This window comes from Gymnogyps californianus, chromosome 3 (genome assembly GCF_018139145.2).
Source record: "Gymnogyps californianus isolate 813 chromosome 3, ASM1813914v2, whole genome shotgun sequence".
NCBI lineage: Eukaryota > Metazoa > Chordata > Aves > Accipitriformes > Cathartidae > Gymnogyps > Gymnogyps californianus.
The window spans coordinates 127,761,573-127,780,343 of record NC_059473.1 but is presented as its reverse complement, the minus strand read 5'-3'; the positions used below and the strand labels follow the sequence as shown (position 1 = coordinate 127,780,343).

At 44.6% G+C, this 18,771-nt stretch overlaps 1 protein-coding gene across 1 annotated transcript in view; it reads right to left on the bottom strand.

The window, feature by feature from the left end:
- Positions 1 to 847: 847 nt before the first annotated feature.
- The window catches only part of DTNB (dystrobrevin beta), a 159,533-nt gene continuing 141,609 nt past the window's right edge, over positions 848 to 18,771 (bottom strand). The window contains exons 16-19 of the mRNA XM_050893627.1: positions 14,791 to 14,876; positions 12,336 to 12,449; positions 8,250 to 8,346; positions 848 to 877 (exon numbers count right to left, since the gene is read on the bottom strand). Coding sequence (XP_050749584.1) covers positions 848 to 877; positions 8,250 to 8,346; positions 12,336 to 12,449; positions 14,791 to 14,876 — 327 coding nt within the window. The remainder of the gene's footprint in view (positions 878 to 8,249; positions 8,347 to 12,335; positions 12,450 to 14,790; positions 14,877 to 18,771) is intronic.

Here is an 18,771-nt window from a genome sequence, read left to right as displayed (position 1 = left end):
CTTACAAAAAACCAGTCACCAGAATTTCCAACTCATGTATCCAATATCCAATTTGGGTATCTGATAAACAACAGGTAAAAACAACCCCAACAATGGGAAACACAGGATTAATCTTCTTTAAAGCTTTGTGTATAAAGAAAACCACGTTCGAAAATGCTGAAAATTTGTTCTGCTGGAGAGAAGACATGGAACATCTGGCTATTTCCGAGAAAAGCAAAAGGGCTCCCTCTGGAGTGGATTCCGAAATTAACACAGGATTCAGATTTTAATAGGCGGGCAGAGAAAATGAAAATCAGCAACAAAGCAAATGCATTCTTGTCTCTTGTTAGTTTACTCATCCTGTTTACAATGAGCATACTGGGACTAATTCAAGGAGACTATATCATGTCTGAATGATATGGATTCATGCCCAGAATATTAAGTCATTAATTAGTTTTCAGGCATGGACTTGTATGTGGCAAGGAGGCAAATTAAAGGATTCCTGAAGAGACAAGAAAGCTTTCTTAGCATGGAAAATACTCCAAAGAATCTCCAACAAAATAAATTATGAAGCCAGCTGAGAATCCACATTTTCAACCCTGGATGGTCATGCACAATTCTATAAAAAGCTAATGAATACAGCCACCGGTTGTGTACCCATGGCAATAAACTTAATTTGAAAGGGAAAGAGGAATAACTTTAAGGACATATACAAAAACATGCTCTACTGGAAACTGATGAAGGCTGCTTTCAAATTTGCAAGTGAGAAAGACCCCACATTCCCATAGTTTATTTGCATACAAGCCAATTAACAGAAAATTGTTTTCATGCAGAAAGAAAAAAGAGTTAGATCACCTACAAAGTGAAGTCAACTTACTGCCTGCTTTTGCTCTTCTTCCTATAAACGTTGGCAAAAGAAAAAGGTGAAGAGAGAAACAGGATAGATTAATTATCATATGAAAAGGAAACACACACACGCACAAAATACACAACAGACCCAGAGGAAGAACAGAACACGGCAAATTGTAGTAACATCTGCAGACACAAAAGGAAACAAGGACCTTAGACACAACAGCCGTGGCGGGAAAGCAAAGGTGTCATTTGTTCAATTCTCAAAAGACGACTCTTGTCTAAAATGGCCTTCAGTGTTGGCGAAGTCGAATACATGGGATGGATATCACAGTATGGATATCTTGGATATAGGATAGGATATCCAATGGGTATCTTTTCTTCTACGCAGAACCTTTATTGGCTTCTCTTCCTACCCTGGACTCAGAAATGCCACCCTAGCTGTCCTCAAGGCAAGAAATATCAGACTACCATCCTCTAAAGTCTGGAAATACCACCTGGAGCGCGCAACCGCTGCACGGCATTCGGTTCCCTGCGTGCACAAATCTGCCATCACAGAGATCCAAACTGTCATAGCCTGAGAGGCAAAATATCACCTTTTTGGTCAGAGCGTGCCCGTTACCACCGGGCATGCAGTGACCTCTGCAGATGCGATTCAAAAGGGCAAATTAATGAGTGGCCGGCAACTGGGTCCGGAATGGGAGGGGAGAAACTGGGAGGCAAAAGCACCAAAGACGCGGAGTAAGGACCAAGATGCAGAGAAAACAATTCCTTTGTTGCAACGCAACGTTTGTCAGTATGGATCGCTACTAATTTGAAAGACCAGAAAAGGTGAAATATGGATGAATTTATCCTCCTTTGAAGCAGAGAAACATACACTGTGATCCTGCCAGGCCAGTGGGGTCACATCCTGACTTCAACTATATGAGCATTCCTGGGAATGAGCAAAATATCACTCAGTCGAGAATTTCTGTCATAATTCAAAAGTTTTCACAGATTTTGTCCTCGCAAATATAACAACCGTGATGAGTCCCGCGGGCTCACGTCCTGCGGGCTCCGTTGTGTGGAGGAGCACGGCAGTTGTGGTGCGGGTAGCAACACTGTGCATTAAAAGAAAGGCTGGCAGCATGTTTTTGACGACTCTCATCTATGCAAAAATAGCAATTACAGCTTTTTTAGGGTAACAGTGTGTGTTCCCTCCAACGGTGGCTTTGCATGGTCTGCCAGTGCAGAGGGCAGCAGGACCACTGGTAAGCACGTCTCCCCAGAAATTCAGGTCATGGAATTAAAACTCACAGAATAAAAGCTCCTTCTGGCCTTGAAATCCATAAACCCATTTATCCACCTTCCCTCATTTATTTCCCACCTCAGCAGGATTAACCAGAACCTTCATTTCCAGCAGCTTCTTCTCACCGACGACTGCACTAAAAGATGTTTTCCTAACCGTGTACTGAGGGCACTACAGAGATACCTGGGAACGACTGCAGAGAATTCCACGTTTCTGAGCAGATAGTTTTTTTTCTTCTCCCAAGACTTGGGGTTCTTTCAGGTGTGTATTTAGACAGTGATGTAGCAGATGTAGGGTCTGGCTCCGCTCAACCACAGATCAATATCAGCAGCGGAGGCCGGTGCTGCCCTCCCCACACTCCCACATGTTTCCAGTTGTTCCTCCTACCAGCACTGGGACTCGCAGGACCAGATGGTGAGCCAGGTCAGGGAAAAGATCTTAAACGATCTCCACTCTACAAAAAAGTTGTTAGTTTGAAAAATGAGGCTTTAGCATTAATTACAGATGTGAAAAAAAAATCTCAAGAGGCATGGAGCTTTGCTAGAAGGACTGAGCAGCTATTAGATAAATCATCAAATCAGCTAGTGAGGAAATTACCATTGAGGAAATGGAAAAAGTGAAATGGGATATGTCTGCTGAATATCCGTGTAGCTGAAAGCAAAAGCCCTGCAAGAAGGCAGACAATCATCACTGCAGACTAATTAGAAGAGTGCCAGCTAATGGCACTAGGTGTATCACAGAAGACTTCAGGAAAAAAAGGAAAGCTAAGCCAACGGCCTGGATGAGGAAAAGAAGATAAAAAACATTGGAAGAGAGTTGCTGACGACAGTACTGACAGGCTGTGGCCACCGATCAGCCCAGAGGGACAGGCTGCCTCTCGCGTGCAAGGGGCTTGATCTGCTTAACTAAAGACTGGCTGGAGCGGCCAGGAGGACGTGAGGTTAGCAGCCAGCGGGGAGCCCTACGGTGGCCACTGCAGCAGACCTGCGGACTCGGAGGCTACAGGATTAAATGAAATTGTGCAAGGGCCTGTTCTCTGGCATGATCTGCACGTGTCCATGCTGTTAAAATCCCTTATCACCCCGACTGGGGTGGCCTTATCCAAACTGCCCCCTGGGAACGGATCTGGGCACCTGATAACCTGATAACCTCTCCAAACATCTGGAGATGGTTTGGGAAAGCGCTGGGAGCGCTGATCCAAAGGCACGTCAGCGACCACACCACCAGCAGAGCAGGTAGGTGAGTGCCTGTCCAAGGAACGCCGTCTGGCACCGACGAGCTCGCCCGGACAGGTACAGCCGGGATCTCACAAGTGCATGGGACAACACAGCAGAAGATACCGATGACAGCACTTAGTGAAGAGCTGAAGGGCCAGAACTTCTCCTTTGGGGAAAACCACCAACAAATTCCTGTGACTGGAACCTCCTAACAAACAGGAGTGTCAACAGACGTTGGCAATAAGATGTGGAAGGACACTTGATGCAAACATCAACCTTAACTCTAAATCACAACGGCGTGGGTAGGTCACTGTGCGGGCTAATAAACGTCAGAGCAAGACACTAATCACGGGATTTTGATTGCCTCTGCACTAGCACCCAAAATAGCCGAGGGCCTTTCTCTGCTCTGAGGCTAACTCTCACAGCATGGCTCGCCATGGGAAAAAGCGATGAACCTCCAGAGAACACCTATGTCCTTCCAAATACAGGCTTTCCTCTCTCTCCTTTTTTTACAGAGGGAGCTGAGGTACCAAACTTTCAGATAACCAAAGTTAGGTAAGCTGAATCCAGCTCTAAATGGTGAAATGAAGGCAGCATTAAAAATGTAAAAAATACTGCATAAGAAAATGGAAAAAACCATAAAAGCTTAACAGCTGATGTAAATTATAAATGAAAATTTTTGAAGTGCACCAAATGATGAGAGAAGCTAAAACCTTGCGGGAAAAATTCGTGTCTGGCAGGGCTAAAACCACCAAAAAGGAGACTTTGAAACAAACACAAATATCAGAAACAAAACAAAGCCTTGAGGTGGTGTATACTGCTTCTTGAGAGTCATGGTAAAATTCTAAATAAGGGAAGAGGAATTAGTATTTCTGTTCTGTGTCTGACTAATAGTACTTTCCCCTTGTAGTTTATATCAGCAAACACTTTCTGCCTTTTTTCCATTATTACTTTCTACTAATAATGAGAAAAGGTGTTACAAAGTATCTACTAGAAATAATATTTTTAGATCAGCAGGCCTGGGTAGCTTGCAGCTGGGATTCTTAAAATAATTTAACAACTTAAATAAGCATAAACATCTTACCTTGTCATTAATTTATTCAAAGTAACAGAAATGCTGATACAAGACTCAACTAATAAGTAATATACGAAGCATTGTAACTTCATGGAAAAGAGGTCTTGCCAAATAAATCTGATTTTCTTATTTGAATGTATTACAAGTTTGGCTTCTAAAGGAACTGCACAGATGTAATATATTTTCATATCTGCAGTTCCTTTAGAGGCCAAACTTGTAATACATTGTCATTAACCAGTTAGCACTATACAAAATAAATAAAGCGCTTTACATGGAGTAAGATCTGGGTAACTGACAGCTTTCAAAAAGCACTCACTGGTGCAGAAAGGCACAAAAAGAAAAATAGTGATGAAGAGTAATCATAGAATCATAGAATGGCAGGGTGGAAGGGACCTTCAAGATCATCTAGTCCAACCCCCCTGCCATGGGCAGGGACACCTTCCACCAGGCCAGGTTGCTCAAAGCCCCGTCCGACCTGGCCTTGAACACTTCCAGGGATGGGGCATCCACAGCCTCTCTGGGCAACCTGTGCCAGTGCCTCACCATCCTCAGCGTAAACAATTTCTTCCTTATACCTAGTCTGAATCTCCCCTCCTTTAGTTTAAAACCATCACCCCTTGTCCTATCGCTACAGGCCCTACTAAAAAGTCTGCACCCATCTTTCTTAGAAGCCCCTTTAGGTACTGGCAGGCTGCTGTAAGGTCTCCCCGGAGCCTTCTCTTCTCCAGGCTGAACAACCCCAACTCTCTCAGCCTGTCCTCATAGCAGAGGTGCTCCAGCCTTCGGATCATCTTCGTGGCCTCCTCTGGCCCCGCTCCAACAGGTCCGTGTCTTTCCTGTCCCGAGGACCCCAGAGCTGGACGCAGTGCTGCAGGGGGGGTCTCAGGAGAGCGGAGTCGAGGGGCAGAATCCCCTCCCTCGACCTGCTGGCCACAACGAAGCTCCTCCTGTAACTCTCTGCATGGTGTTGCTAAGATTCAGAGAAGAATTCAACATACCGTTTGTTTTTTCCCAATTTAAAAAATTATATTAAGAATCTGGAGAAGGCAAAGAAATCCACCATAAAAAGTACTGAAGTACAGAATTGTGAGAAGCTCAGAAAAGCTCTACCTGTTTAACTGATTTAAAAAAGAAGATGGAGAAGTGCCTTCACTCAGATGAGTAAGTATCTGCGTAGGAAAAAACCAAGGGTGCTAAAGTACTCCTTAATTTAATGGAGGGAGAACCACATGTACCAAAGCCAATGGGTGTAAACTGAAGCTAAACACATTAAAACTGAAAACGAGGCATAAATTTTTAACTGTGCAAGCAAATTTGCATTGGCAGTGAATTTTCCATTTTTGATTTCTTCAGTTCAAGAACAGATGTCTTTCTGGAAGATGCTTTAATCAAAGAGAAGCTGCCAGGCTCCATAGAAAGCTAAGAAGGGGAGATGCAAAGAACCATATTATGCAACACGTAGAACCAAATAATTACAATAGGCACAGGCTCAGAGGATAATTCAGGTTGGAAGGGACCTCAGGCGGTCTCAAGTCCAGCCTCCTACTCAGAACAGGGTCAAGGTAATCTCAGGCCGGGTTGCTTAGAGCCCTATCCAGTTGGGTCTTGGAAACCTCCAAGGATGGAGACAGCACAGCCTCTCTGGGCCCCTGCTCCACTGCTTGAGCATCCTCATGGGGAAGAAGTTTTTCCTTATATCCAGTCCTATTTGCCCTTACAGTTTTTAAACAATTTTGGGAACTGGGGGAGTTAATTAAAAGATACTAGATTTATAAATGAAAAGTCTAGTAAGAGCCAGCTTCTAAACTAACCTTCTGTAAAATACAGCCTAGAAGATGTCATTAAAGTTTCTGTCAAGCTCATAATTGAACTGCGTGATTCAACTTAGCGAACGAGCCCTAAAAATATCAGTTTATGAAATGTCAGTCAGTTATGGTTCCCTTCCCTCTTCTGCAACCCTCTTTCCTCCCTCCTGTGTCTCCCCAATTGCAGCACCCGCCAATCGTGCTCGTGCTCTCTTCCCTCTGCAATATCCTGCAGTATCCCCCGTGCTCTCCTCATCGGTGTGTTACTGACACCGATGTCCTCTGCTGCTCCGCACGATGCCACGTTCACGTGTCCAACCAGTCGGGCAAGAGGAAACACACACTGTCTGGGCAGTTGGGAGATGAGAGTATGATGGCCAAGCAGGCAGAAAAGGCAGGCGTGCTGCCTGCCTGCCTGCCTGCCTGCCGCATCTTGCCTACGGGTGGGCAAAGCTCTGCAGGTTGCTCTGGAGCCCGCACGTTGTACAGGTTGAGCAGCGCATCCAAGAAAGATAGTCCACCTGGCCTTCAAGGCTTTCGAGGTGGAAGAGCAGAAAGTCAGGCCAGCCGACAGAACAGCCGTTCGCCCTAATGAGGTGATAGCATTTACATCAGGTCGTGTTTGGGAGAATTAATTTGTGAAGGCTTACGAGTGCTTTGAAAATAACAGGGTCTACAGAAAACTCACATTAGAGCCTGTCCTCATGTCAAAGCAGATATCCAAACTGATTTTGTTATAAAGAGGCTCCTCTAATGTGTGCAAGAAAAATGCTCAGACTGTGGCCACCTGAACCACAAAGAATCAAACTGTTTCTGATGCAACAACTTTTTATACTTTCCTAAATCTGTAATTCAGTTTTGGATGCCCATTTTCTGAGATATCACACTTCAACTTACAAAGGTTTAAGGTCTGAAGAAATCAAGGTGAATTTAGCAAGTGATTGTCTTCAATATTTTTAGAAGACAGACATTAACAGGCTGAACAGGAGAAAAATACAGTGTGCAGAACCACTGACTTAAAAAAAAAATTACTTCCCACATGTTAATACTAACTATGTGCTCATCTGCACAGGGAAACTCAATAAAACAGGCACCTCTGAAGAGTATTTGATCATAGCCTCTTGTATATACATTCCTATTCCAGAATGCAAGCCTAATCTGAAGAGCGACTGCACTTTACATTTCCAGACGATGTGAATTCATTATCACTTTCAAGTGCAGACAAGCTATAAATTTTTCTGGAACTATCAAGATGTGCCTATAGCTAATCTATAAACCCCTGTGCTGCTCCTCTCAGTGTCATTGCTGCGATCTCCCTCCCACTTCTTCCATTGCCTATAGTATCTTTGTTGCATCTTGTCTTAGACCAAAACCTCTTTGAGCAAGGACAATGTTTTGCCACTCACTTTACAGAGAGGCTCTTGTCCAATTTAAAGAACAGAAAGAATAAACGCATAATAGTATTTCAGACTATAGTCATCAACTATGAGCTCAACTCTAGCAGGACTCTATAAAAGATAATAATGGACCCTCATCAGAAATCCGAACAACAACGTATTTTATAGCTCAGAGCCCATACCATCATGCTCCAAGGCAAAGAAACTCCACAGGCATTGCAGGGCGAGTGTAATATTACCTGGTGAAACACAGCACCATGCCACTGGGGAGTCGTATTCTGTACTGCAGTAACCAGAGTCTCCAGTTTATTTTCCAGTTAAAGTTGGAAGAGCTGAATTGGTACCCAGAACAGCACGCAGTTGATTGATTACCAAATCGAATACTTCTTTAAAGACTTCCAAATCTTACGAGTTCTTGATATTTTAACCAAAGCAGCAGCATATGAACCTGAAAACCCATTAACCATCTGCACCAATACACAGAGCCAGTATGGAAATGACTTTTTGCAAATTCCTTCTATTCCTCATGAAGTATTTATAATGGTACGACAGCAAAGCACGAATCTCAGAGCAGCAACAGTGAATTCCAGACCTGGGGAAGAGAAGGATGCACTGCATTTCTGACAGGAGATGGCTTACTTTGAGCAGTTTCATCAGGCCTTCAAGCTGCACCATCAGTTCTCTTCTGCTTTCTTGAAGTGCAGACATCCTCTGTTCCAATTCATCCTTTCTCTGTCTGTTCAAGTTACATGAAAGAAAGAGCCAGAAAATAAACTTTGGGTATTTCAAAACCACTTCAGGAAATTCACCCATATAACTGTGTCTTTGGTTTTCATCACTGCCCCCTGCTTCCAATTTAGAAAAATAGAGCAAAGCACAGTACAATGATCATGAAACCTATATATAACAATCAGGCTTTTCACTTAAAATCCAGAAATCTGCACTCAGCACCTTGGTAGTCGGAAGCCCTTTTCAAGAGCACTGCATTTTGAGAAAAAAAGCCCGCTTTTTTCTTCCTTTTAAGAACTCTCTTAACGTCAGACCCAGGCGTCCTGCAGAGCTTTCAGACAAGCAAGAATGAACTCTGGGAGGAAAGACAGAGAGAAAAAAAAAAGGGGAGAAAAGGCTGCAGATGTTTGGAAAGGAAAAGCTATCACCTGTCTGGATGGAGACTCGGCAGAGCTATTTCTGTCCGCCAACGTGACGTATAATCTTTGACATATTTGCTGTACCAGAACCCAGGCAACAAGAAAAGGAGATAAGTGACCTTCCCTTTCCTTGGCATCAGAAACCCACTGTATTTCTACAGATGCCTATCTGTCAGATATTTAAGGAAATATGACTGTTTGGTTTTATTTTATATTTAAAAAAATGAAGAAGTGACGAATATAAGGAGAAATTCAAAGACGAACGTCAACACGTCAGAAGTTCAGTATCTTATATGATATAAGAAATGCTGGAGCCCACAAATCCCAATCATAGGTAATGATAAATAACTGTAAAAAAAACCAGATTAGAAAGGCTTACTTATTCATCTACAGTTATTTTTGTAGACATTTAAATGTCTTAGATTATATCTGTGTTCTCACGTGATATACTATGGATAAATCATTCTGGGAATTCTAATAACCACCTAGTTTAGAGACACCAATTGGACACCAGAATCTGGAACAGAAACAGGCCATTTACTTACACTGAATAAATCTGTTGAGTATGGCTTGCTTTCATTACGGTGACCGTGAAAATGGCACACCATAAGCACACACCCCAACCAGAAAACTGCTCAGACTACGTAACAGAATTCACTTGTTTCTATACTGGTTCTTAAAAGGACAGAGACTGTGAAGTATTAACTACCCTGGGTATTTCTTTCAACACCTTTTTGTATTTTGAAGAATGTGGTTATTAAATGCTGAAACATATCACAAAAACAAGGCAATAAAGAGAAGATTACACATGCCTGGTCACCTTGAATGTGTTAAAAACCCACCACAGACATAGCTTTATCTGTCCATATGGTCCTTTTTCTCTCTCTAGGTCAGTTCAAAGTCTGTAGCTTTTATTCTATAGTTATTTAATGTAACATTCTGGTTAACAACTACAAATAATGTAAAAATCAACATATTAAATAAGTATAGCTCTCCAAATGTAGTTGTTAATGAAGAAGCAACATCAACGTGTATGTCTGATTTTGGTTGACGTTATTCAATTTCTTTTTCAATGACCTCCAGTGAAGAAAGAGGAGGTACTGTTTGGCAATGGCAAAGGGTGTTAAATGTTAAAAAAAAAAAAAAAAAAAATAGGGCAGCCTCTGGGGACAAACGGAGAGATGGAGTTTGAGGCACACGCCTGGGGCAAACGGGTCCTCGGCACCTGCGTAGCAATGAGCGTCCTGTGGACTTGCAAGCAGAAGCAGCCAAGCACACGGGCATTACAAGGCAGAGACCTGTAAGGAGGGACGCGTTGATTTTCCATGGATTATCTTTCTCATGCTTTCACAGCCTAAATTCTACACGGCAACTGAGATCATTTGGTACCACGTGCTTACACATATTCAAAGGCAAGGGCATCGCATACTGCTCACAGGCTCGGGGAATGTCTCCTCGTTAGCTGTGACTTTGTGAAGTACTTTCACATCACAGATAACCTGCTAATTGTGAACTTCCAGTGCGATGCTATGCAGTCAAGAAAATTAACGTGCACTTCGAATTCATTAATGAGAGTGATGTTTGGTGGTAAGAAAGCTACCACTAGTTCTATCTATAGCACCAGTGAGACTACGTATGAGATATACTGCAGCCAGGTACTCCAGCCTATATATAGAAGAGATGCAGAGGACTTAGAGAGAACTTCACAGCAAGCTAAAGCGATAGCTGGAGATTCGGCAAACCTGCTTTATGGAGAAACTGAAGAAGTTCAAGCTATTTACGCAAGATGAGGTTAAGAGGGGAGGGAATCTCTAAATACTCACACACAAAGAGGAATTTTGAAAAAGACCTTTTTAGCCCAGTAGACAAAAGCACAGGGAAAGACAAGGTTTGGAAAATGGCACTAGGCTTACGAAGGTTAGAAATAATGTGCACACTTTTAGTCCACTGAGCACAGACAAGGCACAGGAATTAACTGACGATCACATCAACAGTATCGGGGGACATGGTATTCTTTCCATCTCTAAAACGAAAGCCTGAACGTCTGTCTTACATGGATGCTGTAGCCCAGTCAAAAAGGGTTCGGTAGGAGTGCTGCAGGGAGAAATTTCCCAGCCTGTGTTACACAGAAGGCCAAACTGGACAATCATGATGACTTGACAGGCTTTACATGCTTAATTCAACCTTTTTTTTCTTTTGTAACTCTTCTATTTGCCAGTGGTGTTTACATATTTGAAGGCCAGAAATGGCTACAATGGCCTTTTTTTTCTTTAGCAAAATACAGGCCGTCTAATTCCTCCTGGGTAGCTCTGTTTTGTTCCCAGTAACCTGTATCTTTGGAAAAACATCTTCAGGAAAGACATCTAGGGACTGAAAACTCTATCGCTGCTCTTGCGATTATTGCCTCGCTTTAAAAAAACATGTGCTTTCTTTGTGGTCTGAACGTGGCTGGTTTCCAGTTTAAGCTCTTGGTTCTTATATCCTTCTCTGCTGGGTCAAAGAGCATATCAAGTTGCCTCGCAATCTCTTTTTTCTCCACCTCTTGCATAACATTTGTGGGTATCTTCTGCATCCTCTCCAGTTTTTTAAACACTTAAAAAAAATATACATAGCTATGTAAAGCATAAAGCTGGAAAATCTACGAGCTATTATCATTAGGTAATAGAATGAAAAATATCAGTGAGATGCCAAAACGTACTAAACGTAGCAAATTCTGTATGAAAAAGTAATGAAAGAAGTTGAAAACCTTAGATTTTGCAATACGGAGCTGGATTATACCTTGCAGATGCTGCCTGCAGTTGCAGTAGCTCCATCCCAAGAGCAGCGCACTTTATGGAAAACCTTTAAACATTCCTGGGAAGCACAACCACCGTGCCATTTCCTAAGCGGGCAGGAAAAGTTTACCCCAACGAATGAAATACAATGCAGTTTGCACAGAGCTGCTGCTGCCAAGAGCTTAAATTTTAGAACCTACTTTAGATTACAGCTGGCATTTTTGAAGGTTGAGCTCTGAATTAACTAGTAATAGAAGATGAAATAAAATATAGCCAGAGAATGTCCTTGTGACTACCCAAACGATGAAACACTTTATTCTATAAATACTGACAATTTTTCCCTGTCACTTCAAAATGCGAACTTAATCAAAGAGGCTTTGAAGATTGTTCTCCAACTTTGGATGTATGTCTGACTATCTGTAGGTATGAACTTTCAGAGTTTCACTGACTAATCAAATAACTGACATTTATCTTCAGCTCCACTCCTTGGACAATAAATAATAAGCAGTTAATGCCTTTTCTGCTAGTTTTTCCTATCGGTTTCTTCTTTACAAACAGTTTTCCGAACTATACAAATAGAATTCATTTTAAGAGACTTTTTATTTACTTCTAAATCCACTTAAAAAAAGGCAAATTGCAATACGCTGTCAGTCTTCAGAATTCAGCATTTTAAATAACACTTTAAGGCTACTGAAGATACGCTTTTCCCAGTAACAGCCAGTGCTGTCTGTGCTACAGAGCAGACCCCATGGGCTGACTGGCCCAGGTACCGAACGCACACGAGCTTTAGGTATTTCTTTTACCGTAGAAGCCTGAGTTCAGCCAGTAAAGTTGGGTTCTGCTGGGCTTTCTCAGGGGTGGGTTGAGAGGCTTGTTCATGTTCCAGCCTGAGACGCTGAATCTCTTGGAGTATCTCTCTACAGAAATGACAGAGGGAAGATTAAAGAGGAAAAAGGTCAGCCTCTGCACTGCTCTTAAATACTGCAGTAGCCCTTCAAGCACTCTTTCTGTCAGTCTCCAGCCCAAGTACAGCAATTTTGTTCATGTGTGACTGGCACAGACTCAAACCCAAGACAGGTAAGTTAGCGCAGTCCTATGAATTGCTGTAATACACATAGAAAATTTATTACTTAATAAGAGGTATGAAATTGCTTATGTGCCATACGCTGGCAGTGTCTCTCCAAAACCTTTCATGAATAATGGGCCCAGAGACTGTTCTAAAAGGAAAAAAGTTCCATTTTTAGCATAATCTGCATTGCACATGCTGTAGGAGGGGCTCTGAAGCGGCACCGCCAGCATCCGCAGCCGTGCCAGCACCGGTTAGCTTCCCGCTCACCTTTCCAAGGGCTCCTGGCAGGTCAGCAGGAATAAGGAAAATAACAGCTCATAGTAACAGAGACAAACTCATGAGGTCTCACAAAGGGAAGGCGATCAGCCAGCAGCCCAATTAAGGCCACTGCATTCTGCGTAGCCGGAGGCGAGGGAATGTAGCACCGATGGCCAAGGACTCACTTATTAAAATGGAAATGAAATCCTTCTGTGAGTGAAGATTATAATCTCTACTTCTTCCCCCCTGCGCTTTTCTAAAACTGCTGAGCAGCTCTCCTTGCAAGGTTTCATACCAGCACTGATTGAGATCTCCCTTATCTGTGATCTCGACGAATAATTTCAGATACCTGCAAGGTCTCTTCATAGCATATTGAAGCCAAGATGGTGCAAGGATCGAGCTGTTCCCCTGCTCTCCAGGAACTGGTTCTCCTCCAAACTAACCTGAAGAAGTATTTTTACCTGGTGTGCTGAGGGTGCTTTGGCAAGGGGCCGTGCAGGCAGCAAGCTCACGCACGCCAGCTGAGGTGCGGCTGGAGCACAGGGAGACCCGAGCACAGCTACACGGAGAGCACATCATCGGGCACCCGGAGAGGCTCCATAGGTAACCCACGGGCTGCCTGTACGTACAGCACACAGGGCGCGCAGCTGCTCAACCGCTTGCTCTTTAGAGCTGCACCCTCTTAGTTTCTCTCAGCCAGAGAAACATGAACTCAAAATGTGGGTGCTGAAGAAGCAGGTAAGTGCAAATGCAATATTATGGTAAAAAGAGAGCGATCTCTTCTTAACAGTTCCTCTGGAGCAAGAAGAATCATCAAAGCATAGAATGGTTTGGGTGGGAAGGGACCTTCAAAGGCCATCTAGTCCAACCCCCCTGCCATGAGCAGGGACATCTTCAACTAGATCAGGTTGCTCAGAGCCCCGTCCAACCTGACCTGGAATGTTTCCAGGGATGGGGCATCTCCCACCTCTCTGGGCAACCTGTACTGGTGTCTTACCACCAACCTCCCCTCCTTTACTTTAAAACCATCAGCCCTTGTCCTATCGCTACAGGCCGTGCTAAAAAGTCTGTCCCCATCTTTCTTAGAAGCCCCTTTAGGTACTGGCAGGCTGCTATAAGGTCTCCCTGGAGCCTTCTCTTCTCCAGGCTGAACAACCCCAACTCTCTCAGCCTGTCCTCACAGCAGAGGTGCTCCAGCCCTCGGATCATCTTCGTGGCCTCCTCTGGCCCCGCTCCAACAGGTCCGTGTCTTTCCTGTCCGAGGACCCCAGAGCTGGACGCAGTGCTCCAGGGTGGGTCTCATCAGAGCGGAGTCGAGGGGCAGAATCCCCTCCCTCGCCCTGCTGGCCACACTGCTGGGGATGCAGCTCAGGACAGGGTTGGCTTTCTGGGCTGCGAGCGCACGTTGCCGGGTCATGTCCAGAAGAAGGAAATCATCTCCTACAGTGCATCTCCTATTTCTTCCAGGCCTCCCAGTTCCTTCAGACTTTTTTTGTCTTCCAGCAAAAGAAAAAACCCCACTCATTCTTCTCCAGCTGAATTTACCCACCCCAGCCTTCCAACCTGCTCACTCCACTACATTGCAGCCCATTTATTTTCCTGCTGCCACCTGAATGGCTCACCCTGCTCTGAGAAGTTTGCTGGGTGTGTGGACAGCAACGCAAGATAGCAACGCTCAGCGCCAGTTAAGATGATTTTAAGAAGATCGGTGAAGAAGCTCAGCCCGGTCCCTGGGGAACAAGGGCACTGCAGCTGCATCCGCACTGAGCTAAGTGGTTAATGAGGCAGCTACACCTTTCAACAAAAGATCTAGGAAAACAATCTGGTGAATATAATACAAAAGGTTAAAAACAACAAAGCGCAAGGACTGAAGGCTCTTCTCTCCTCAAATGTTGTTGCTAAAACAATACTGATCAAAGCTTGCTTTTTACCTGTTTTTGTTTTCCAGCTCCGCTATCAGCTGTCTTTGTTGTTTATTGGCATCAAAGCTGAAACCCAGGTCTGTTGGTGGGCGAGGCTGGTGGATGAGGAACAGAGAAAAATTAGACAAAATATTCATTACCTGTTACCACATACAACATAGTTTGGATCCAGCCCCGTATTCCCTGAATGCCGTGGTACAATCCTTACAGCCCGGGCTGCAAAACCATGAAAATAGCTGTGCTGAGATGGACTACGGGGGCACATCGAGATGTGGTTTTACAGCTGGCTTGGTCTGATCTCAGGGTGGGTGGCTGCTGAAAGGGTGACCTGGCGCATCGGCCTCGCTATCTGTCTGAAGAATTTTATTTGCCTTTTTTTTTTAAAGACCTTCAGAAAAAAAATACACCATACCTATCTGTTCCTAAAGCACTGACAGGCTTCTCTGGGAGGAGATGGAGCTATACCTTTTATCATAAAGTCTTCTAGTGAAACACTGACCTTCCCACATGTCAGCTAGTGAAGAAAAGTTAGAATAACTTATAGCTTATGAACAGGATTATTCAGACATTAAATTTAAGCATGGTCACTGCCTCTGGAAAATCTAATTCTTCTCAACCCCTCAAAAGCATCAGTTGAAGGGAGATTTGTGATCCTTGCGTTTGGCACTTTCCACCAGCAGCCATCACCACTACTGAGAAAAGGACTGGGCAATTAAACAAGAACCTGTAGTTCCTGGGAGACCCTGTTGGCAGCTGGGCTGGATGGTGAAGAAGCCCGTTATATGGACCAAGAAGAGAGAGAGGGAGAAAAATTAGAGAGTCTTGTACTGGTTCAGTGCATTTTTCCAGCGGAATCCTAAGATACTGCTTAGCAGGTCTAGTACAACTCAGAACTATCCTTCTGGCTATCAGACACAAGAAGTTGTCCACTCGGAGCTGGGGAGACATCTTTTATTACGGACAGGTCTCCCTGGCTAAGAAATGCCTGAGGAACGAGATGGTATGTAGGGTCTGCTTCTAACACCAGGTCATTACAGAATCACACAACGGTTGAGGTTGGAAGGGATCTCTGGAGGTCATCTGCTCAAGCAGGGCACCCAGACCCGGTTCCCAGGACCGTGTCCTGACAACTTCTGAGTATCTCCAAGGTGGGAGACTCCACAACCTCCCTGGGCAACCTGTGCCAGTGCTCGGGTACCCTCACACTGAGAAGTGTTTCCTGATGTTCAGAGGGAACCTCCTGTGGTCCAGTTTGTGCCCATTGCCTCTGGTCCTGGCGCTGGCCACCACTGGGAAAAGCCTGGCTCTGTACTCTTTGCACCCTCCCTGCAGGTATTTGTTGACACGGATTCAATCCCCCTGAGCCTTCTCTGCTCCAGGCTGAGCAGTCCCAGCTCCCTCAGCCTCTCCTCATAGCAGAGATGCTCCAGTCCTCAAATTAGATTTCCTTATTCTGGCGGTCTTTGGGTCCCATGCAGAGAGGCTGTGTTCATACTGGCAGCGAAGATGATTAAGGCCATGGTGCCTCTGCCTCTCACCGTGTACTTGAGAAATGGGGTGTCTTCTGACACAGCAGAGCACTTCTGTGCTCTGCTTTTGCCTTTTTGTTTTCATCTGATCTCAAGATTGCACAGATTTTTACCACAACGTTTTCAGAAGGACCTCAGATTCGGATCCTGGTTTGAGAAGACAGTTTCACAACCATTTTCGGAAACTATTTGGGTAGAAAAAAAGAAGTTGGAGGGAAGAGCTTGGTATTCACCGGTGCTCCTGGAGACAGGGTGGAGAGTGACAGATCCAGGACGAAGGGGACAGACACCACTGGACTTTCAGTTTTGTTTCGCTGTGGGTATCTAGAGTCAACCCTGACTGGAGTCAGGCTTGAAGTGTGGATAGCGCTTCTCTTCTTTAGGCAAAACCCACATGGTGGGTGGGTTTGCATGTGGCAAATGAGCCTTGCTTGAATGACATGCCTACAAGCACGTCTTCTGTTTCCTCCCGGGTGATCTGACGGCCACTTCAGGAGTCTCCTAATGATGTGGAAATTGCCTGTGTAGAAACTGCTTGGTAAGGAACACCCCAGGCAAGAAGAAACAAAACAGCTTGGGAATTAACATGAACAGTGTGAAAAATAAAAATAAGTCAACCCAGAAACTGAAGTGCAGAAACACCGTTCGTTGCAGCAGGGTCAGAAAAAGCTCCTCTTCCCCCAGGCAGCGGAGAGGAGCTCACGGCACAGGGTGGGCTCTGCTCTCGCACTGAGGAACAGGGCGAGGAGCTGGGATGGACCTGCCGATACAGCCGGGGCAAAACCCCAGCTCTCAGCTCTCATCTCATCTCATCTCGACGTTCGGGGTAGGTGCACAGCGCAGGCAGCAGCACTGCCAGCACTCTCTCCAACTTGGGGTGACCTGAACAGTCTCGGTGTAGGTAACACTGATAGGACCTACTGGTCCCCCAAAACAGTGCGTCACAAAGCCGAGGTCCCACGGTCTCTCCCTGCATCCTGGTACAGTCAGCTATGAGGACAAGTGCAGGTGATGTGTTTCACCCACAGCCTCAGGGGCTTCCTGAGGCTCTGGGGCTCCATCCGAAGCACATGAACCTTTGTTCTGCTGCAAAATAGGACTGTACCTATAAAACCACAATCCTATCCTTAATCATTTTCTTCAGAAATCCTGTCCAAAGCCTGAAATCACCCTCATGACCTAAAGTACTCAAGTCCTCAGGAGCAAAGACAACACTGCAGAGAACTTAGAGGAGACACAGCCCTCATGCTGCTCACTTTCAAACATAGCTAGTCAAGAGGTCTTTTGGAAACTGTACAGTGGCTATTTTGTATGACAATTCAATGTTCTATTGCTTCCAAGAGTCCATTTAATTTTTTAACAACTCAGAATCACAGAGTCGTTGGGGTTGGAAAGGACCTTTTGAGATGGTCTGATCCAAAACCCCTGCTCAAAGCAATGTCAACTACAGCGGGTTGCTCAGGACGTTGTCCAGCTGAGTTTTGAATACCTCCAAGGATGAAGACTCTACAACCTGCTTGGGTAACCTGTCCCAGTGTTTGAGCACTTACACCATAAGAAAGTTTTTTCTTCTGTTTAAATGGAAGTGAGCTACTGCCCATTGCCTCTTGTCCTTTCATAGGGCACCACTGAAGAGAGTCTGGCTCCATCGTTTTACTTGCCACAAGCATATATTAATACACAAAAAGACCCCCACAAGTCTTCTCAAGGCTAAACCCAGAAAAAAAGCCTTCTCAAGCCCAGAAAAAAAATTCAGGCTGCTGATACTCCACCAACTTCTAAACCTTCCAGGTTCCTAAACTGAAAAGGCACCTGATGCTCACCCTGAAGGTTTGCAAAGGGCATGCCTACGCTGGTGAAATAAAAAGCACCAGGCAGAGGCACTGGAATTTGATCACTCATATTGTTAGATATTTAGTATGGCCCCTGCCTTATTTTTAGCCCAGACTAACTAGGTCTCTCAAGCAATTCTCAGCATGGCTTGGGATTTACCCTAAGCCGAGAACTATCTGCAGCAGGTGGTTTGTACGCAGCTGCACTGTTCTGGAGGGTGAGAGCGGTCAATACGATAAATGTGGGCACCACAAGTTTTTCATGACTGCTATACACAAAGCTTAAGAGTCTATCGTACACTCAGCTATTGAGAAATAGCACTTATCTCTCACCTCACCTATACTACAATGTGGACTCAGGAGGAGAGGTATCTAAACTCTTGCATATTCAAAAGTGTATCAAAGAGTCACCTGAGACAGCATTGAGCCAGCTGAAAATACAACAGGTTCGTGCCTAATTGCTACCGCACTTGTCCAGAAAATATCTGACACCAGTTCTAGATATATCTGACCTTGAATGGGTAATAAGACACAGCTCCTGTGCCACATTCCCCAACAAACAGACATCCTGGGAGGCAGCAGGCTCCATCCTTCCTGCCAAAGCCCAGCCGCAGGCAGCAGTGCAAGAT